This window comes from Sphaerodactylus townsendi, linkage group LG11 (genome assembly GCF_021028975.2).
Source record: "Sphaerodactylus townsendi isolate TG3544 linkage group LG11, MPM_Stown_v2.3, whole genome shotgun sequence".
Taxonomy (NCBI): Eukaryota; Metazoa; Chordata; class Lepidosauria; order Squamata; family Sphaerodactylidae; genus Sphaerodactylus; species Sphaerodactylus townsendi.
In genome coordinates this window covers 26,655,877-26,678,534 of record NC_059435.1, presented here as the reverse complement: position 1 = coordinate 26,678,534, position 22,658 = coordinate 26,655,877, and the positions used below count along the sequence as shown (strand labels likewise).

The following is a 22,658-nucleotide window of genomic DNA, read 5'->3' as shown; positions in this document are numbered from 1 at the left end:
CATATACACTGCTGCCACACCGCCTCTGCTAGACAGGCCTGGCACTCCATGGGGAGGTGGGGGAAGCTCAGGGGGAGGAACCTGGCCAAATCTGCCTTCCACTGGGCTTCTCCTGGGACAGTGTGTTCCTGGCCTGGCAGGGTATCATGTGATGGTGGCAGCCCTCCTCCTACCTCACAATGGAATGGCCAGGCTCTGGTGCCCACAGTCATGTGGGTCCTGGGCACATTCTCCACCCTCATTCACTCCTGATCATGACTGTCTTAACTCTCTTTCTTTAAAAGGCAGATACCAAAGATCACATATTTCATTCAGCTAGTAAGAATTACAGGAGAAACATTTCATAAATCCCTCACGTAGCTCTCCTCCAAATCTTCTTCAGCAGGCAATACGCACAGGATTTAGCAGGCTATCTGCTCTCCCCCTCGCACCTCTAGCTGTATGTGTGAACAAGATCTAGGGGTACGAGTGGACTGTAATCTAAATATGAGTAGCCAGAGTTATTCCACATGAAGGAGGGATCTAAAAGAGAGGACAAGAGACCTCCCAAAAGGAAAGTCTAAAGGTAGAAATGCTGAAATGAAGATGGAGGACACAGCTATGCAGGGAAAGGCAGTCTTGTCAAAGAATATTGGGAGCCCAATTGTGGGTGTTTCAGCCCACCAAGGGAAGTTCAGTGTCTCATTTTCAACAACCAAAGATTTATTTTAAACTGATACTTAACTAGATTGACTCTCATACACTGAAGAGTTGATATGTATTCTGTGAATTGACATGGGCAGTCTAATCCAGAGGTTTTTTGGCAGTGGGGGGAGACACAATGCAAAGTAAAACCTCCCCACCTCCAAAAAGCCTTCCATTGGGTTGGATGGACTTATGCCACCCAAAAGTGTTGTGTACATCCAAGCCCTTGCCACTGCGTATCTGGAGGCAAAGCTGGGGTGGAAGCCAACCAGAGGTGGGATCCAGCAGGTTCCCGAGAGTAGGTTACTAATTATTTGTGTGTGCCAAGAGGGGGTTACTAATTTTTGCCTTAGTTACGCCCCTCCTCTCAGCAGTAGCATGCAGAACTTGAAGCAGTCTAGAAGGTGCACCGGCATGCATGGCAGCCTGCACCTGCGTGCATTCGTTTCCTGCCCAAGGACCAGCGCAGCAGCTGAGTCCTTGCCACAGCCCCGCCCAGGAATGCTCCACCCCCAGAATGCCCGGCCACGCCCCTGTCGTGCCCCGCCCCGCCCCATTGGCACTACGCCACATTTTGAATCCCATCACCATGGGAACCTGTTACTAAAATTTTTGGATCCCACCACTGAAGCCAACTAACATCAGCTCCACTCCTGGCAATACCTCCAGAATGCCCCTGCTATGTTGGCAGGGCTGGTGGTGGTGTGTGTGGGTGCAGACATTCGGCTGGCCTCAAGCAGATTTGCCCCTCCACCATGGTAGTGTCCTGAGGAGAACAAATCCACCAGTGTAGGCCCACACCGTCTCCTGACAGCTGTTTGACCCTCCCCCTTTGGATGGGGCTGTAAATCTGTATAAACCTCATGAGCAAAAGAGTGTCCTATCAAAAAATGCAGGGAAGTTTGCTCATAAAGATCTCCTGCAGGGTTTTTTTTTAAATGCTAATCGTGCAAATTTTAACATTAGTAAAGGGTCTGTGGAGAATAGTTTGTTTAGCCCCTTCATCCAGTGGCCTTACCAAAAATCCATGGACATCCCTTATATTCACAGGAACTAGCATTACATGTCTACCATTATAATTTCAAGAAAACTTTGTGTAAGCTTTCTCCTCAGTGCAGACTGTCCCACCTTTCTGGGATGTGTACCTGATGGAATGAAGCTAGAACCTTAACACTGGTCACATCTGTGTTTTATATTCTGTATGCATGGTTTTTTTTTAATATTCTGTATACATGGTTATTTTTACTTCGTCCATTGTGCTATCTGCAGTTTGCCACAAGAGGGCTCTCAGAGACCTGTGTAAAATTAGATTTACACTAGTGGCACTTCACAATTTTCTCTCAAAGCAGATGTTGATGCTCTTTGCAATAAACCCTTAAAATTTGTAACCCTCAAGCCTGATGGGCAAGTATTATGTCCCTCCTCTATCCCATGATTCTTTGCAGGTCCCCACCTTGTAATATATAATACCCAATTAAATCAAATTTGCCCCACATCAGCTTAATATTTGATGTCAGGCAACAAGATTTCACATGATTCTCGAAAGTATATCAGCCTGGACTTTGAAGAGTCTACAAGTATATATGTGGTACACTGTATGATATTCAGATTAGCTGTGATGTTTGATATCATCCCTTTTCTTGGCTTGATTGACATGTCTACAGAGTTGTTGATGTTGAGCTGAAGACCATCTCTGTGGCTTTAAGCACCATGACCTTCTGAACCTTACAAGGCAGGCAGGGTGCCTTGTGGCATGCCAAGGTCACCATTGCCAAAACGCCCCTGGGGCCAAGTAATTTCCGCTTGCTTTCTCTTTCTGAGGTTGGCAGGTCGCTTGGGGTTGTGAAAGTCACAACTTGCAAATCAGATCACTGTCGGTCCTGGCAGTGAAGTCCAGCCAGTAGGAGCAGAAAGGACTTCTGCTGGAATTATTAATTGCTCTTGGGAAGAAGGAAATTTCCACCGTGTGCTGAACACAGCAGTATTGCACCACTTCTGAAAAAGCCTTTCTTAAATAAGGACAATCTGGCCAGTTTTAGAACTGTTTAAAAACTTCTTTTATCAGGCAAGCAGCATGTTTCTTTCCCTGAGCAACTTCAGTCTGGCTTCAGACTGGTTATGAGATGCAGACGTGGAAGCAATGACAAAACCCGATGCCAAAACAACGACCCAAATCAGACCAGTGGGGAAGCTTCATGTTGGCCAGGGACGGTGCAGTGAAAGCAGCACTGTGCTGCCTCCAAATGGGCTTTAGGTGGCAGAGAACAGAGAGAAATTTAAAAACCCTCCCGCTGCCCGAATAGAGCCATTCGCCAAACAGACTTACACAACACTTTTCGGTGGTGTAAATCTGCAGCCAAGGAGGGGGACATTCCTAGGCCGAAAACCTGGTGGAAGCAACTAAATCAACTCCACCACTGCGAATGCCCCTAGCCAGCTCTCAGTCACACTGGTGTCCTCCGTTATGCCAGCATGGTTCTGGAGGAGGCAGGCTTTTCTGGTCGGGCACTGTGGAGCTGTATAGTGCCCACCTGGCACCCTGTTTGCCCTTTCCACAGGTATAGGTGCCACTTACACTGGCGAGATAGGCGAATGTATTGGTGCGGGTGCACACCACTTCCAGGACATGCTTCACTGCCCCTGGATTGGGCCGCCCATCTTGTTAGGCTCAAGCTGAGAATGTTAAGAGGAAACGCCAGTATTCTGGATGGGATTTGTGTGTTGTGACTGTGGTTGCCCTACCTAACTGTGTAAAATAATCTGAAGGTGTTCCTGCCCTTAAGCCTGCTGTTGTAGTTTCTGCTAAGATTATATTTTAATTTATAGAAAGTGCAGAGAACTTTCTCTCTAGATAGACTTTATTGCTTTAACTTCCAGGTTGGCCCAGGTCTGAATGAAGAGCTATGCCAGCAAATAATGTTTTAATGATTTCTGCAAAAAGAATAGAAGAAGACGATACGTATTTTCATTAACTGAAACAATCCTTATGACTACTCCATACTGAATAATTGGGGCAACTTTTTAAGTTAAAAACTTGAATACTACCTGGTTTTAAAAATTACACTCTGGACAATTATGTTGGCCTCTGAGGTGTACCTGATTAGAATTTTGGTCTGTTCTAGACAAGTTGCTTTAAGAACATAAGAACAAGCCTGCTGGGTCAGACCAGAGCCCATCTAGTCCAGTACTCTGCTACTCACAGTGGCCCACCAGGTGCCTTTGGGAGCTCACGTGCAGGATGTGAAAGCAATGGCCTGCTGCTGCTGCTGCTCCTGAGCACCTGTTCTGCTAAGGCATTTGCAATCTCAGTTCAAAGAGGATCAAGATTGGTAGCCAGAGATCGACTTCTCCTCCATAAATCTGTCCAAGCCCTTTGAATGCCACTTTACTTCTGGGTTCCATTTAAGGTGTTGGTTCTAACCTTTAGACAGCCTGGCATACACATACCTGAAGGACCATCTCTCCCTATATGAGTCAAGGTTCTTTTGATGTTTACAAAATGAGTGTGTATAAAAATCAAGCTCACCCTGTTGACAATTTCTGTTTGCTACGGAGTCAAGCACCTCCTATGATTTGTTTGCAATTTAAAATCAACAGTATTGTGAGGTTTTTTTTGCATCTGCACAAGTCAGTGGCAACATTTAGCATTGTGGCTGGCTGCATAGCTGCTGTTTATGCCTGCTGACAATTACCTGACTTGCTTGAATTACTTGTGCCCCAGGATCATTAAGGGCATCATTTAAAATTAATTATATTACTGCACGTTTGCAACCTTTGCACCTACTTACTCAGGATTTACTGGATTATTTTGTTTCTGTTTTGTGGTATATGCTGCCCAAATATGTTTTTTTTTTCAATACAAAGATGATAAATAGATGAAACACAGGAAAACCAATATGTGAGTGCACGTGTGCAAACTATTTGTGAGCCTCAGCGAGAAAGGAGGCTATAAAACCAGTAAGTAAATAATCTAATCTATATGAAATGATCCTTGATTGCCTGGAATTTGTAACCTGCAAGAGGGAACCTGCAACAAAATGTCAGGGTCAGTCCAAGTGTCCTCTCCCAGCTCTAATAACACCTGTAAAGTTGGGAATAATCTGCTTACATTGTTTTCATTTTTCAGCTGAGGCCGCATGGGAGCTGTTCTCCTGCGTCTTTCCTGCAGCAGGAAAACCATAAGTGGATGTTCTGTCTTCCATGCTCAGCCCCAAGAACGCCTACAAAGCTTGGAGTCTGATCCTAGATTGGCAGGCTTCTAGATGTTGTGGGAGGGGGGAACTTCTCCTTTGTCCCTTTCCTTCATTTTTCTCTTTCAGCGTTAAAGGAAGCAAAGAGACTTACTTACTTTCTGTGTAACACCCCCAGACCACAGAGAGAACTTGCTCCTGTGTTCTCCCCTTATGTTGTCTAGGTTGCACGGCAATATGGAAGAGAATCACACAGTGTCTTCTTTCTCCCAATGTTTAGGGAGGAGCCATGGAGCTGGGGAAGGAGTCATGGAGCTGGGGGAGGTAACAGGTTTTTCAGAAACCTCTCCCTCCCTTGTGCCTAGTCCTGTGGACTGTATCAGTTGTTTGCATAAGGCTTTGCCAATTTCGCATTAAATATTACTGGGAGTGACAGCTTTTGTTGTTGTCGCTCCTGTCTTTCCACTGCGCTGTTATTAACTGTCCCACTGAACTTAGCTTTACCTCCCAGCTGGCTCCTTTTACTAAAACCAACTCAACTCCTAGGCTGTTTCTCTCTGCATCGGGTGGTGGAATATACAGCTGCCCCCAGGGATGCTAAAAACAGTGTCCCTGGGGAGGGGTTCACACGGCTGCCGCCGCTGCATCACAGCAGCAGCAGCCTCACAACCCCCCAAGCAGCACAAAGCTGCTGTTTCCGAACCTCGCTCCCTGAGCGAGGTTTTTCGGAAACAGAGGCTTCCAACCGCTGCTGTGTGAACGGCAGTGGCTGGAAGGCGCAATTTCCCCCCCTTTCCCGAATGCCTTACCATCCCTCCAACCTTCCGGCGCGTCACCCAGGCCAGGGGACGCACCCACCCCTGCCCTGCGACTCCAGAGCTGTCGCGCAGGGGAGGGGGGCATGTCCCCTGGCCTGGTCAACCCACCGGAAAGTCGGAGGGATCGTATATGCTTCGAGGATGGCGAGCTCATTCTGCACAGGCTGCCCGCCTTCCTCGCCGCTTCACCAGGACCGCTTCGTACGCAACAGTCCCGGGGTGCATTACGCCATATTACCGATGCACTCCCTTCAAGCTGTAATGCAGAAACGGCCCTGGAAAGGAATAGTAATAACCAATTTCACCAGAACTCGTTGTCCCCAGCCAACAGGAACCACATTTCCAATCTGTTCTTTTCTCCTGAAACATAATTTAACTGTCTACTTCATTCTATCCTATCCAGAACATAATACCTAATCTGTACATCATAACTGATACTCTTTCTGTGGCTCAGCTGCCACTTGTGGTTCTTCTGACTATCATTCCACATGAAGCATCCACCCGATATTCCAGGAATGGGGGACAGGCCATTGCCCAGTACGCCTTGCAGCTGACAGGTGGTTTGTATCTTGAAGCAATAGCTGCCAGAGGGTAAGCTGCTAGTATCCCTGAACTGTGGGTCAGGGATGGATGAAGCAGGCCCACCCTTTCCAACAACCTCCTATCTGTCTTGAGGAGAACAAACTGGCAACAAACAAGAGGGCAAAACTTCTACCATCACCACAGAAGTCATCCAAGAAAAGAGGAAGTTGGTCACAGTGGGGTGGGGTGGGTGGCAATTTTACTCCCTTTCTCTCCAGCCAGCTTGCTCTCCACTGGGTGCTTTGGCACTCTTACTTTCTCTCCTGAGCTGCTTTTCCTCATGCTGAGGGGACAGCAGGAAGGCTGAATGGGAAGCCCTTCCTCTCACTTCAGTGGCTAAGTTTCAGCAGGGCAGAGCCTACATGGACAGAGGTACTCTGGTCATTTAAAAGGTTATCATTATATGTTTAATATTAATAGCGGTATTATTTTATTTGAATGTGTTTGGGGTAGCACATATGGCATGCAATAGTCATTTGGCTGTTTATGGTAAGTATGAATATGGTTCTTTGTAATTTGCAGAGCGAGTTCTCCTCTCCAGCCTGCAATGTTGACCAAAATACACTTTATTTCACAATCCTCTTTCCGTCTGTCCTTTTCTGAGTATGTTGTTGGAATGCTGGTCTCTCAAACTGAAGTAATTTGTAAATATATGGTCTCTCAAAATATTGTTGGTCTCTCAAACTGAAGTAATTTGGAAATATAAATACATTATGGAATAATGTAATTTATTATTATTAAATTAGTTCTGAAAAGACACTGTGGGGAAACATGCATATGATATGATATCTTTTTGGGATTTGAGCTTGTTTCACATCTGAATTGATTCCTGTGTGTTGTAATATTGGTATTTAAATAACCATATTGGCTGCAGTGCATCAGATCCTGGAACTTAGCAGGGTAGATCCTGGTTAGTACTTGGATGGGAGACCATCAAGGAAGCCCAGTTACTATGCAGAGGCTGGCAATGGCAAAGCACCTCTGCACAGCCCCTGCTTTAAAAACCTCATGGGTGCCATAAGTTGGCTACTTGACTGCCCTTTTCATCACCATAAGCTCCAGCCACAGCAAATAAATAAATAAATAAATAATCTTGCCATTTGGAACAAACGTGTCACTCACCATGAAGCAAGAAATGTTCTGTTTTATTCCAGGACTGATTATTTTAGCAGAATTTTCACATACAATTAACAAAAGAAAACAACTAAAATGAAAGGCGACTTTAGCGGCAGGTGTAGCATTCATAATTATTCACTGGAAACTTGATTGCCTTCCATTTTAAATGAATCCCCATGACCACAGATATGCTCTCCATAAGACAGTTGTCCTAACTGTAGCAATATCTGGACAAATGGCCTTCAAACGCTCTTAACCATTAAAAAAAATATACACACTCCTTGGAAGTTGCTCAGATTAACAAATAGTTGTTCAAATAACAAACGTAAAGGATGCCCCAGCAATATTGTTTGTGACGAGACAACAGGGGATGAGTGAAACGATTCTAATATGTCAACAGTGAGTTGTAAGAAACGTTAAGTGGCAATTTTCTTTGAAAATTCTGCATATGTTTATATAATATATTGCATTTTATAGTTTTACAGACAAATTTACATCAATAAGTTATGTTTTTAAAACACTGATTTGAAAAGGATGACAATTTTTTTTCATTCTGTACAGGTATGAGACTTAATTTTCACTTCTCCTAAGGATCACCTGATCCTCTCTAAGAAGAGTACTCGTATTCTTCAGCACTGCGGCGTCCAAAATCCATCCAGCCCATGTAGTCTCTGTCTTTTATCCTGTGTGTTGGGTCAAAACCCTGTAATCCAATTGCAGAGATCTTTCCAGGAGAACCTAAAACATTAGAAGTGACACAAGTTCAACGGCAAAATAATTATAAACACAAGGTTTCAGTGGCACATGACAGGAAAACAATCTAATCATGGCTTGAACTTTTGGGAAGTCTTTTTCATCAGATGCAATATTGATGTGCATATATGCTTGACAGAAGGGCAGGGATGTTTTGCAAAATGACAGAGGAATAGATGCAGAAAGTGAAAATGTCAGGGAAGAATCCGCCAATGTTAACAAAATGCAGTTATCATTTGTCATGGCCAGAGATCTCTACAGATCCAGGTGCCCACCAACACTCACAACTAACATGCTCTCTGCTTAATGCCACATATGACATGCTAATAAAGTAGTGAAAATCTGTATTCAAGACTGAAGAAGCTGGGTTATGGTGGTGTTCACACTGGGCATAAAAAATTACTGCATTACAACTGAGATAGTAGAAAACACCATGCCAGCATTGTAGAGACTAGTCTCAGGCCCCTTCCGAACACACAAAATAATGTGTTTTCAAACCACTTTCACAACTGTTTGCAAGTGGATTTTGCCATTCCGCACAGCTTCAAAGAGCACTGAAAGCAGTTTCAAAGTGCATTATTCTGCATGTGCGGAATGAGCCTTAATTTTATTTTTTGCAAATCAAGAAAAGTCCTCCATAGCCACTCTTTTTGCAACATAACCTATCTCAAGAGGTTTGGGGGAAGATTTAAAAAAAATTGAAAGTGTAGCATGTGTTATCCTTGGTGGAAAAGTGGAAGTGAGAAATACAAGAAAAGTACAAGAATTTATTCCTCCAGCATGGCGTGACAGTCTTAACACCAGTTTGTACCCAGAGAGCTCAACTTACACATGTAAGAAGTTATTCCATCTTATTTCACAATTATTTCGAACATTCAACTCTGAGGACTACCCTTGTAGTTTGCAAGCCTGGAAACCTTCTCAATGATCTATTCTTCTAGAATGGATCACTCTATTTGGTCTCCTGAAGCATTGTGAATTGGGCCAGTGTCTTTCTTTATGCAAAAGAAAACCCTTGATAGGGATTGTAATTTAATGGCCCTTTCTGCGCATCCAAAATAAAATGTTTTGAGGCAGAAACTCTGAAAAGTTCCACATAGGTTTTAGCCCAAAACATTTTATTTCCAGTCTTAAAATGTTTTATTTGAATGATATTCTCAAGCCATTCTTTTTCTGAAAATGTTTTCAAAATGTTTGCACTTGCTTTAGTTGTTGTGCAGAGGTCTTTAAAATGTTTCCTACTGCTCTTTGCAGTCACTGGATTTCCTCGTTGGCACCATTTCTAACTCACCCCAGTGGTCTCACACTGTATTTACGTCAGTTTTTTTTATTGGGGGGGAGGATCATGTCTTCGTAGCTTCGAAGACACAATCTCTGGAGAATACTAGCACAAGGCTTTGGAGCCTCGTAGCATCAGATCTACAGATCTGAGAGAGAGAGACGCCCACAAAATGGCAGCCAGGAATCGTTTCGAGAGATTGAGTGTGGACAAACAGGGGGTTGTGCTAACGTTTTGCAGATGATTTTAAATCATTTTCAGGGGCCTGTGCGGAAAGGTCCAGTGATAGGTAGGATATAGATATTCAGTGTAAAAAATGCTGAAGCTAAAATGCAAATTCTAAAATGAGCATTCCAAACCACAAGCTAAACCTAGGCCGTTTCCGCACGGCAGCGGAAACGGCTGGGTCGGCGCTTTTTGCGCCAACCCGAAGACGCTGGGACCGGCCCGCACGTGACGGCCCTGAAGAGGCTGGCAGCCGGGCGCCGCTGAGCTGGCGCTCACTAACTTCAAGAAATTAAGCCTGGCATCGCCGCTGGCCTGGGGACACGCTCTCTGGTCCCGCGCTGCCTGCTCGAGCGGGCGCAGGGGTAAGGTGGTCCCCAGGTTCCTCGGCGACGCCGAGGCCCATAGGGACAAGGTGAGTGCCGGGTGGGGTCGATAGCCGCTGCCGTCAGCCGGCATGCCACCGCGCGCTTTCCTCAAAAGAGCCAGGAAGCGCCAAAACGCCATTCCAGGTCAAGGTGGGCGGGCAGCATGACAAGGCTGCTTCGGGTGCTGCTCTCAGTATCGGCTGCCTGGAGACGGTGTTTTTACCGTCTCCAGGCCGTCATTTTCTGCCCGTGCGGAAACGGCCCTACATTCAAAAAAGTTCACAGTATTTGTTCACAATACCCCACCTTTCTCCCTGTTGGGGGCCCAGAGCACCTTATGTTGTTCTTCTCTCCTCCATCTACATCCTCAAAACAACCCTGTGGTGAAGATTAAAGTGAGGAGGGCATGTTACTGGCCTGAGGCCAACTGGCAAGGTTCCATGGCAGATGGGATTTGAACCGGAGTGTGTCAGATCCTAGTCTCACACTTGAAGTGTTCACTGCACTGGTTCTCAAATGCACAAAATGCAAAAAAAGGAGGGGGGAGTTAATGAGTAGCTCTTTAATCACTAAAGTTAAAGTAATCTAGAATGCATTGGCATTATGAATTCAATAAGGAGAGTTAACCTTATCATTGCTGTTTCATGCAAACAGTCCATAGGCTGCAAACTGAAGCATGGGTGTAAGACAGAAAGTCCTATCTACTGCATTTGCTTCTGGGTAAACAAATGCAGTATTTAGCACCAGACTTGGACCATGACACAGAGGCTTCTGAATTCTGGCTTTCATACAGCCATTTTCTGGCTCTACTTTCCCTATGGAACAGTATCAGTGCAGAATTATGAGTACTCTTGACCAGTGGCGGGATTCAAATAATTTAACAACCAGTTCCGGTGGTGGGATTCAAATAATTTAACAACTGGTTGTTTACAAGCCCCATTTTAACAACCGGTTCTGCCGAAGTGGTGCAAACCTGCTGAATCCCACCACTGGTCATGACCCAATATCTATGCATCTATTCAAATCAAGGCATAGGCCCCAGACACAGCATCTTCCATTTTTACAATAACATCTAATGCTTTTGGAAGCCTAGAAAGAAAGTCGGCAATGCTCTATAGGTGCTCCAAAGCTCAACCTCATTCTCAGCTTCATTGTGCACCTGATATAAACCACACTTCCTTCTCTGTCCGCAATCTCTGTCTCTCTGTCCTTCCCTCACTGTCCACCTACCACAAAACTATCTATGAAATCTTCTGTGGTACAAACAATATTCTGTTTGCCATGATGGATAAACTACCAAGATTCTTGTTTCTTTTGTAACTAGGATCATGGTCCTGAGTGGTTTTTTAAAAACTGACTGTGAAAAGCCTTGTTTGTTGATAGTAGAAAATTGCTGGTTTGGTTTGCACTTTTCTTTATTCCTTGCTGAGCATAATGTTTCATCTAACCTTGCTCATGCCTGAGCAACAATATTTATATAAACCCCCCTTTCTTTCGAGAGTGGCTGTAACATCCTCAATATGTGGGGTTTTCCTCACAATTCATTGAAAGCGTTTTTAAAACTGGAAATAAAATGTTTCCTCAATAAGATTCCACATTGTTAGTACCCCCAAACATTCTATTTCCAGCCTCCAAATGTTTTAAATGAATCCCCTTTTAAAGTGGTCCTCTAGCTGAAACATTTTGAAAACTTCTTCTGTTGCTCTGCTATTGACTACATTTCTCACTTGGTTCCCCCTCATCTGTTTATTTGAAACATTTTACTGTTTGTTCTTTTATTTTTGAGGGGCCAATCTTTGAAGCATTGAGTATTCAGGGGGTAGAGTATGCAGCATGAGGCTGTGAAATTTTGATTCAACTCAGAACTAAAAAAAAAGGGGGAAATCACAAAATGGCATCCAGGAATCATTTCAAGGGAGTGAGTGCAAACAAAAGGAATGATTGAAAACATTTTACAAATGTTTTATTAATGTTTTAGGAGATTTGTGTGGAAAGGGCCATAATCCTTCATAAACTAGGGATGCCAGCCTCCAAGTGGAACTTGGGGATCCCCAGAATTACAGGTCATCTCCAGACTTTAGAGATCAGTTCCCCTAGATAAAAATGGATGCTTTGGTGGGTGGACTTTATGGCATTGCCCCACACTCAGGTCTCTATCTTCCCTGGGTTGTATTTCCAGATCTCTAGGAGTTTCTCAACCTGGTTCTAGCAACCCTACTGTCCATCTGCTGCTAGTGGCTAGGAGGGACCTGGCAGCCTTATCATCATATAGTATATTCAGCAAAGGGTCCCATGGTATCTTAAAGCTGACAGATTTATTGTAGAATAAGCTTTCATGGACCAGGCCCCATACGACGTATATTACAATAACCTTGTTTGTCTTCACAATGCCACAAGCCTCTTGTTTTTGGCTGCAACCGAATGGCAGGGCTGTCCCACTGGAATGGGTCAATAAAGGAACTTGTCTTCAAATGCAATTGCTATTCAAAGGGCGCTTCCAAATAACTCCTCATGGAAGAAATGAAGATTATGCAGCAACGTGGCTCAGTGGATTATGTCTGAGGCATTGATGCTGAAACTTACTTGAAAGCAATATAACTGCAAATGCCAGAAGGTATACGTGCACAGCTAAACCTTACTGATACTATATTAATGCATCTAGTCCTGAACGGCCGGAATGCAAAGGGGAAATGACGCAAATGGTTTTCAGGACACTAAGTAATATAAAACTACCCAAATTTTTCCTCCATTTAGAAGATGGCTTTGTGCAGTTACAGGAACTGTGAAGTGTGGGCTTTGCTGTGCCTGAGAGTGGGCCTCCATTGAAGTTTTGTGAGTAAATGTATATAAGTGAGGCCATTAGGGAATTTTTTACCCGAAAGGCACAAAGTGCAAGCCTAAGAAATGGTTGTTCAAATGACAATTGCCCTTCTTAAACCAGTTAGAACTTCTCCCATTTGTCCTTCACTCACTTCATTTCTTAACACTTTTCTCATTTTCTGCTGTGAATTTAGCAACGTGGGAGTAATTGGACAAGCCTTGGACACTCCGTGTGATTTAGGCTGCAATTATGAAGACAACTGTTTGGAAGGAACTTCTACAGAAATGATGGGAGTTTCCTTACAGATCAAGGTGGGATTTCAGCTGCTCCTTTCCTTTTCCTGACCTGACTTGCTCATATTAAGATGCTCTGCACATGACAAAATATATTGCCTCAGCCCATTGGTTCCTATCTTTGTCAGGATTTTCTGTCCTGATAAATAGAGGTTATTCAAGGGCTCAAGACTGAGCTACACCAGCAAATGTATTGGTGGTCTGACAGCCATTCTTGTTTAAGATGCTGTTCTGCACGATAGCAGAGGACTGGGTACCTGATCTAAGTCATCCCTCAAGCAGTTTTCTCGTTGCAGGTTATTAAATTGTTGGGGAGGGGGATCTGGAACAGAAAATTTGGAGCATACTATCCTTAACTATCCTCCCCCCAGCTCCTGACTTATTAATGGCATCCTCCCAAGTGACTTTACAAAAGGCTAGTTAAGTTACAATTAAATATATTGCAAAGTGTGGCTTCAAGAGCTGTTCCCAGACCAGAGGCATAGCTAGGGAAAATGGAGCCTGGAGCAAAATCTGAGTCCCCCTTCCATGGGCGGCCACTGTGATGCTGGAATCCACCCCCAAACAGCATCACTTTCAATGGTGTTTAAGCGAGGGAGCCCAGATTCTCCTTTTAAATCCACCTTAAAGAGAGAATCTGGGGTCCCCAGTTTAAAAACAACATTGAAAGTGATGCTGTTTTGGGGTTGATTCTCCCTCACCCTGAAACAGCATCACTTTCAATGTTTAAACTGGAGACCTCATATTCTCCCTTTAAATCCATGCCAAAGGGGGTGGATTTAAAAGGAGAATCTGGGGAAATTTGGGGGGGGGGGTGCCTGCTGTCAGGGGTGCAATTGTTAAGCTAGCAGCACCAAACTTTCAGGGTATCTTTAGGAGACTCTCCTGATGATACCACCCAGGTTTGGTGAAGTTTGGTTTAGGGGGTCAAAAGCTATGGACCCTCAAATGTGTAGCCCCCATCTCCTATTAGTTCCCATTGGAAACAATGGGGGATGGGGCACCCCCTTTGAGAGTCCATAACTTTGGACTCCCTGAACCAAACCTCAGATAACTTGGGTGGTATCATCAGGAGAGTCTCCCAAAAAAACCTCTAAAATTTTGGTGCTGCTAGCCTAAAAACTGCACCCCCTGCAGGCCAAAACTGAAAAAACACTAAAAAAATACCAACAAACAAACAAACCTGCAATTTTTGCACGCCCCACAAGGGGGCGCCCGGAGTAACGCGCGCGCCCCTGTCCCCTGGTAGCTTTGCCTCTGTCCCAGACCCCCTACAAAAATCCCTTTAACATGAGAAAGCTTTGAGCAGTGAATTTTTGCCCTGCATGAAGTTCTGATTTGCATTAGAATGGAAGATACCTAACAGAAAAGTCAATATGGTTAAACTAAACTCATTTGAACTTGGCTTTTTTTCTAGGGTGAATGTTCAGCTACTTTTTAATCTGCTTTACACATCTGGATGCTTTACCCGTCATGCATCACTCTGCAGGCAGCAGGGTTTCATCCAAAGTGCACCAATCTCAAACAGTTCTCTAATACATGAAACGTCTGGTGCATTTGTGTAACTATTGCCTGGCTTAATTCTACTGCAAGGAATGAACCAATGAAAGATATCTTGGAAAGGTGGCAATCAACTGCTGCTCTCCAAGTGACAGAAAAGTGTAGCTGATTCTCAGCAGTGTCTTGTCTGCTCTGCAGTTAATCTTGCTCTAGGAAATGCAAAAATAGCCAGATGTGGATTTAGCTGACCTCAGATTTTGTATCAAGGCAGGCAGAATATTAGATTTGGAATGTCACATGCCTTGGGTTTTACAAATTGGTACTCTCTACTCAACATGTGACACATGCCTATACCCTTGGTCCATCTAGCTCAGCATTATCTCCTGTAACTGGAACCAGATCTCCAGCGAAGAGAGCTTTCTTCCCCCCACACCTTTGAACCTTTAGGTGCTGGGAATTGAACCCAAGATTCCATGCACATAGTATGAAAATTATAGAGGGTCTCCAGAGTTATTACAAACCTTCTGCTATTAGAACTCTGTAGTGTTGCACCATGAATCTTACTAAAGTCATCATGAAATCAAGGGAGTATTCCATTCTATGGGAACACATGAGTTCTATATAAAATATATTACTATAAGATATAGATCATTATGGAGATAGGGAGATATGCATGGTTCATATGAACAGAAAAACTAACTGGGAGATTCAAGAACCTAGTAGTGCATGTAACCTGAATAAATGCTAATTTTTTGTATATTACTAAAAATAATTTTTGTGGAAATAGCATGTCTACAAACAAAACGTATGCCATTCTCAGTTCTTGTCATCTAAAAATCTCATTGGCATCCACAGAGATACTCTGTGGAAAACTAGCCCTAAATCAGAATCTGGGCGCTGCCCTCTGGATGAACTCCCCTTGCTGCCAGGGGGCATGCCATCTGCAGCCCCCGTCCCAGGCATGCGGTCCACATGCTCAGTACCACCCACCAGGCCTCTTATGGAGGTCCCCACCAAAAGGGGAGGCCCAGGACGCAGGCTGTTCCTCCTCCACTTAATGGATCAGTCCCCATGTGCAACTCACCAGGCTGTGACGGATGAATGCAAATAACAACAAAGCCCAACGAAACAACAGGGCAACACTACAGGGTCAAAAAACCAAGGGAGGGTGGGTCGGACAAGCTGTTGCAGCTTGAGCAGAAGAGAGGCATGGGAAGGCCCAGTCTGCCCTTATAAGGCGGCAGCCCCGCCCCCTCCACCCATGTCATGTGCTCATGCTGGCAGCAGGATGGCCCCGCCTGCTGCGCTGGACACCGATGCTGAGCCTTCCCCTCTCCCTGCCCTCTTCCAAGCACCAATGGCAGCCATGGCAATTCTCAGCCAGGCTTTACAAGCCATACTTGACAATGATGGTGTTTGCATCTGGCACTTGGCATTTGGAAGTGCCATTTAATTATTATGGATGAAAAGAAAGATGCACTTGGGAGGATAGACCAGGTAAAAGTTTTGAGCAAAACTGACCAAAAACAAAACAAAAAACATAAAAAGGTAGTAGGGATGGATGGGACTTTTATACCTCCCCATGTTTGGAAGACTTAAGCCCCCCTGGCATGTACTGAGGTAAAGACCCCATTTAGCTAAAGGGAGCCCTCTCCCCTGAACTCTACTGACTGACCACTATGCAAAGATTATACGGGATCACCTTCAGTTACCATCTATTCACATGTTGAGGGAAATTCCTTTGACACCAAAGAAAAGGGCATGTAAGACAAAAACGCTTCCAAGGGTACCTCTTCTGACTTGCTGGAGGTATTTGGCCAACAGAGCTTCAAGGATGGCTTTGTGGTCCATGTTGCCATCCACTTGCAGGGCTGATTTCAATGGACTACCGGAGGCTGGGGTGCGAGCATGCCGGTGGTTCTCTGCCAGGGTCTGCTCAAAGTCGCTGATCATGGGGTTGGCATTGTGGGACCCTGAAGGTTGCTGCCCTGAGGAGCTGGTGGCCAAGACAGCCAGCAGGAGGCAAATGCAGATCCCAGGGTACATAGCTGCAGAGGGAAAGGAGGTGAGGATGTCAGAGCCAGAACTGATTGCCATGCGCCGCTCCCTCTTCTCTTGAAAAACACATCCACTTCAAAACAGAGAAAATGGCGGGATTTTCTAAATTAAGGCTTGGTGTTATGCAACAAGCTCCCAAAGGCACCTGGTGGGCCACTGCGAGTAGCAGAGTACTGGACTAGATGGACTCTGGTCTGATCCAGCAGGCTAGTTCTTATGTTCTTAACAATGATATATACGGTTGTCCCTTCCACATCACTGAGGTTAGGGGTAGGGCGCCTCCCACAATCTGGAAATCCACATAAATTTTTTTGGCCCTCCCTTCATACCACAGAATAAGTCTGAATTCTTTCTTTTTCTTTTATTTTAGCTTTAAAAATGTGCATATTTATAGTATTAAAAGATAAAATAGGTTGATTTTCTAGAATGCTATACATATATTTTATGCATTTCTGAGCTTCTAAACGTTTTCTGTGTCATCTACTGGCCTCCGTGTGTCAGCTGCAGCTTCCTCAAAACACCCCATTCAATTTCTTATGCCGACCTATGATATATCAAAACTGCAGCGGGGAAAGTTGCGACGTGGAAGGGATAACAGTAGTCAACTGTGTATCAAGGCAGAAGAAACAGCAACACTGATCAGGCCATAACTAAAGATAACTGATCTATTGCGAGTGTGGTTGGAGCGATCTGTGCCTTTTCTGTGTCAGGCTGTGACCATTCATTGCTTCCTTTGTGTGTGTGTTTAAATTTTCACGCACAGCAATGTTGAGGGATACCCCAGCCATGAAAGAACCACTCCCTACTCTTTTAGTGGTATGACAGGTTTCATTTTAGTACAGAAGTGGTAATTTATCACTAGATGATATTTTACACTTTACAATCTCTGTGCTACCGCCAACAAGTGTGTGGGTCAGAATGTTGTGTAACCAAGCTTGCATCATTATACTGTCAGTGTTAATGCTTCTGAAATAAATATAACTGTCCATTGTTCAGATTCATGTTTGTTATCGTAGATTAGAATCACCAATTTGACTGAAAGAAGGAACTGGAAACAATGCTTTTTTTAACCCAATTGATTACTGGATAGGTAGAATCACAGAGTTGCACCCTGTTATGTAAATTGTGTGTGTGTTGAGGGAGAGAGAAAAATGCACATAACCTATTTGCCATGTATTAGAAGAATAAGAAGAGTTTGGATTTTTACCCCACCATTGTCTCCTGTAAGGAGACTCAAGGTGACTTACAAAGTCCTTGCCCTTGCCCTCCACACAATAGACACCTTATATATAAGGTAGGTGGGGCTGAGAGAGTTCTGAACAACTGTGACTAGCCCAAGGTCACCCGGCAAGAATGTAGGAGTGGGGAAACAAATCTGGTTCACCAGATAAGAGTCCTCCACTCATGTGGAAATGTGGGGAATCAAACCTGGTTCTCCAAATTAGAGACCACCTCGTCTTAACCACTACACCATGCTGGCTCTCAAATACCTATACTACTTACACACTGTATTTTACCTATAAATCTGAGAAATGAGATTCAGCTAAAACTATGTTCTTTTAAACATCTTTGATTTAAATGAGAACAAACTTATGCAGGACTTAAACTCTTAGGATCCAGTACTTGGGATTGCTCTGTTAATCATGTTATTTCCATTTGCATCAAAATAAGCAGAATTTAGCTGGGTTGTGTCGAATAGCCATCGGAATGCTTAAACCTGCAAACTCTCTAAATGTTAAAAAGTATTACAGCCTATCATATGTTCCAAACTCTAAAGTAACAGAGAGCTACATTTTATCTTATATCTAGTATATAAGTTATTAGAAGTAGAATTTGGCTGAGTTGTGTCAGATAGCCCACGGCATGTTTAAATCTGCAAACTTTCTTAAATGTTAAAAAGTATTACAGCTTATCATATGTTCAGAACTCTAAAGTAACAGAGGGTTACCTTTTATCTTACATCCTGTATTTCTATACTCTGTTAGCAACCAGGAGTCAAAAAGGGGTTATTTAAAGAATCCTGCTGTTAATATTGTAACATATAAATTATTCACTTAAATGGAGTTATTAACAAGCAAACAGACTGATGCTTAAATCATTTTTCTCATGGCCATTCACCTACTGGAAACCATTAAATAGGAGCTTCATTAAAAAATAAGAGGCCAAATTCCTCACAGCTCTACACAGTTTCTTCAGCTTTCCCTTACAATGCGGCAGGGATTTAAAAACAAATACAGCCAGAATCCTAATTTATAAGGCAACAGCAAAACCCAACTGATTTCTTTTTTTGGTCAAGGAAGTTTTCCCAGAATACAGTTAATAGACACATCACATGCTAGCAAATGGTTAAGAAAGGCAGTTTAAATTGGAGATGCTCAGTTAATGCTCAGATACAGTTAATAGACATATCACATGCTAGCAAATGGTTAAGAAAAGCAGTTTAAATTGGAGATTCTCACGCAACTGCCTCCGACAATACTGAATATCAGAACTGATTTTCCCCCCTTACAACCTCAGACAGAATCCCAGTCTACGACTATATAAAGTAAGTCAGGAAGGCATCTGACCACCAACAATTTCACTGTCCCCGCCACAAAGAGCAGAATCTCTCCCTGCAATAGCATCCTACCTTTTCAAGGAGATGTGGGCTCTTGTTTTAGATGGGTGAACACAGGCAACTTCTTGATTATGCTTGCACCCTCAAACGCTGCCCCTTAAATAGTCTAGCCCATCTCTTCCAAGTGTCATTTGTTTGCACTGGTCTGACGTAGTTATGTACCACATACATACACGCTTCACTGCGAGCATGGGGCAGATGATTTACAGTGGAGGGGGGGATCAAAAGGAAGCGGAGGACGGACTCTCCAAGGAAAGCAGTTAACCCTTACCTCACTGGGTCTTTGCCTCTCTAACACCCACTTCCGTCCATCCGCTTTCTATGAATGGTTTTGCTATGCGAGGAAACGTACAAGAACATCCTAATTCAAGGGAATCGGATGCCTGGTCTGCAAGCCTCAACATCTGCTCTGTCAAATATGTATATATTTCTCTTTAAAACATACTGCTGGGTAGATAAGAAATTGGATTGTTCCGTAGGGCAACCACTGCACGGGAATAAGCTCTGTTCAACAAAACTGGGTATATTTCTGAGTTGGTGTATATCAAGCTGCACACAATGTGCAAAAATGTGTCTGATTGTAACCCTAACTACATTTCCTCCCACCTTAGTAAACAAAAATGTGTCTGATTGTAACCCTAAATACATTTTGTAGGGAATAACTCCCATAACTCTGCATGTAAACCTGCTTAGAATTGCACTGGTATTTTTTTTTAAATGCTGACAGGATTCCTGTAAATCTTCTCTCATTCACTCTCTCTTGCACAGACACGTTCCCTGGCCTTCAACTGTAAGTTGGCTGATATGGACATGAACTGTTTGGTGGGATAATTTTGGGTATTTGGCTGCTGTTCCTCAAGTGTTACAGAGTCCCCCATCTGGTAAAACCCATCTTGTTTAGTCCTGCAGACCCAAGAACTACATAGAAGTAAATTCTTCTAAAAATAAGACCCATTCAAAACTCATGGGCAGGACAAGGTGTTGGCATACGAGTTGCTCTCTCTTGTTCAGTTTAGGTGTGATGGTTGATCTTTGAGAGGCTAAACTGGCCTGAACGATTTCCTTGGGTAACCCATCAAGCTAAACCCAGCCCATCCATTGGCAGGTGCCCAACACTGACAGCTTTTTCCCCCTCACCATAATGGACTGAGACCAGTTTAGTGGGGAGTTTTTCCTGCCGGGCTTATAAACTATTATTTTCACGTTGCATGTCATGCGTGTGACAACTGGGAGTGGAGGGAAGATGCAGTGAGTGGCTTGTAATTATTATTATTACAGCCTAATTGGGAAGTAGACTTCTGGATGAAAAATTATGATACTTCTGGTTAGTAAGTACCTGCTGAGATGAGGCAGGGTAATTTCCCTCACTTCCTCCTATGTGTTCTTGATCCCACAAATCACTGGCAAATAAAATACAGGGGCTGGGGGATTTTTAATGGAACAGAGATAGTTTTCTGCCCTGTTTTGTCAGCTTTTTTAAAAAGTGTGTCTAGACTCTAGAGCTGGGGTCTGGAACCTGCGGCTCTCCAGATGTTCATGGACTACAAATCCCATCACCCCTGCCAGCCTGGCCAACTGGCTGATGGGAATTATAGTCCATGAACATCTGGAGAGCCGCAGGTTGTGTAAATCCCAGCCCTCCCCCCCACACAAGGGGAGAGCCCCAAGTACCCTGTAAAGAACAGATACTAAGGTGGGAGGAAATGCTAACAAGAAGAATCAGGCAGGATTCCTCCCTCTTGGTCTGTCTTGTTTGTCACGTCTAGAGGAAGTGTGGCCCTTTGAGGTCTTCAAGTCTTGCCTCTTTCCGGAAAGGGCAGTGAGGCAAAAACGTTTTAAAAAGCAGGATTTCTCCAAGGAGCTAAACTAGCTAGGACATAACAAAAGAAGCTGGCGTCATGACTTCCCAAGCTGGAGGGATGGTAACTGACCTGGCGACAGAAGTCCTGTCGCATTAATAGTGATTTAACGGGGTGTTATTGACCTTCACGCCAGAAAAAGCGTCAACTGCCATGTCCAAAGTTAAAGGCAACCCCGGAGACCCTACTTGGCGCTTTCCTGTTTGCATTAAGGCTGCAAGTGGGAGTAAAGTCCTCCTCACCTTACAGTAACTATGGCTGGGCTTCTTACACCTGGGAGGAGGCGTGGGCGGGCGGGAGGGAGGGGGAGGCGTGGGGGGGGGATCCGCCCAGGGACTTAAGAGAAGCGTGACAAGAGCTCAGCCGTCTCAACCCTGCGACGCGAGGAGCGGATCCACTTAAGCGCCGAGCAAACAGTCCCGCGGTCCCATTGATCGGAGCTCCGCTTTGCCGCCGGGCTGTCTGAGAGCACAGCAGCCAAGGGTCGGCCCCTGCGGGTCAGCCCCGACCAGCCGCGCCCGGGAACCGGAGGGGCCCCCAAAGCCCCTCCTCTGCGCTTACCTGCTCTCCCGTCTGGAGTTGGGACCCGCCCTGGCGGACAGGCGAGCGGCCCCAGCCGACCCCGGGCAAACTTTGGGCGAAGCCACCCGGCGTCCGCGCTGCCTCCCTCCCTGCCTCCCGGGCGGCCAACGAGCCGGAGAAGAAGCCAAGCGCGCCGTCCCCCCTTGGAAGGCAGCGGCTGGTCTCCGGAGACGCACGGAGCGCAGCCCGCACGTCGGAGGGCGCCAAGCAGAGGCCGCGGGACAGAGACCGAGGGGAGGGCTGGGAGGGACCCCCAAGTGAGGAGGGGGGCCCAGCGGGGGAGGGGGCGGCAAAGACCCGCGAGGAATAAGAGCTGGATTGGGGGGGGGGGTGCGAGAAAAGTGCCCTATAGAACAGCGCTGTATGGCGCTCTCAAGCCCGCCGCGCTGCTGAGTCCTGGACTGACACTGTCAGTCTCGCTGTGCCTGTCAAGAAGTCCAACCATCGGCAATGGGCTGTCACGATAAGCCCGGGAAGAAACCAGAGACGGATACCAGTAATGGGTGTGGGCACACTGGCGTCTGCCATAAGATTCAGAAGGGCCACCGTGGAGCAAAACTCCCCCCCCTCCCCACTTCTTTGAGGTTGCCCATGACCAGTGGTGGGATTCAAATAATTTAACAACCCGTTCTGGTGGTGGGGTTTAAATAATTTAACAACTGTTTGTTTACAAGCACCATTTAAACAACCGGTTCTGCCTAAGCGGTGCAAACCTGCTGAGTCCCACCACTGCCCGTGACCCTCCTGTGCTTTCTCTCCTTGCGCTATATTCTTATTGGGACTGAAGGATACTTTCTTGGCTGGTTTATATTGCAGCTGTGGGTTCAGGCTGCCCCATCAATACATTAGAAAGCAAGCAGATGGAGAGGAAAGGGAACCCAGGCCCAGTTATATAATCTGGAAAAAAAAAAAG

General features: G+C 45.0%; 1 protein-coding gene across 2 annotated transcripts; it reads right to left on the bottom strand.

The window, feature by feature from the left end:
• Positions 1-7,398: 7,398 nt before the first annotated feature.
• Positions 7,399-21,874, bottom strand: CCK (cholecystokinin). 2 transcript variants are annotated; one of them, XM_048510342.1, is made up of 3 exons: positions 21,725-21,874; positions 16,420-16,677; positions 7,399-8,128 (listed from the first exon to the last, which is right to left on the bottom strand). In XM_048510342.1, the coding sequence occupies exons 2-3, from the start codon at positions 16,673-16,675 to the stop codon at positions 7,998-8,000; spliced, it is 387 nt and encodes a 128-aa protein (XP_048366299.1). In that variant the 5' UTR covers positions 16,676-16,677; positions 21,725-21,874; the 3' UTR covers positions 7,399-7,997. The 2 variants fall into 2 exon arrangements, with proteins under 2 accessions (XP_048366299.1, XP_048366298.1); XM_048510341.1 differs by lacking the exon at positions 21,725-21,874 and adding an exon at positions 19,317-19,477.
• Between the last annotated feature and the right edge of the window lie 784 nt (positions 21,875-22,658).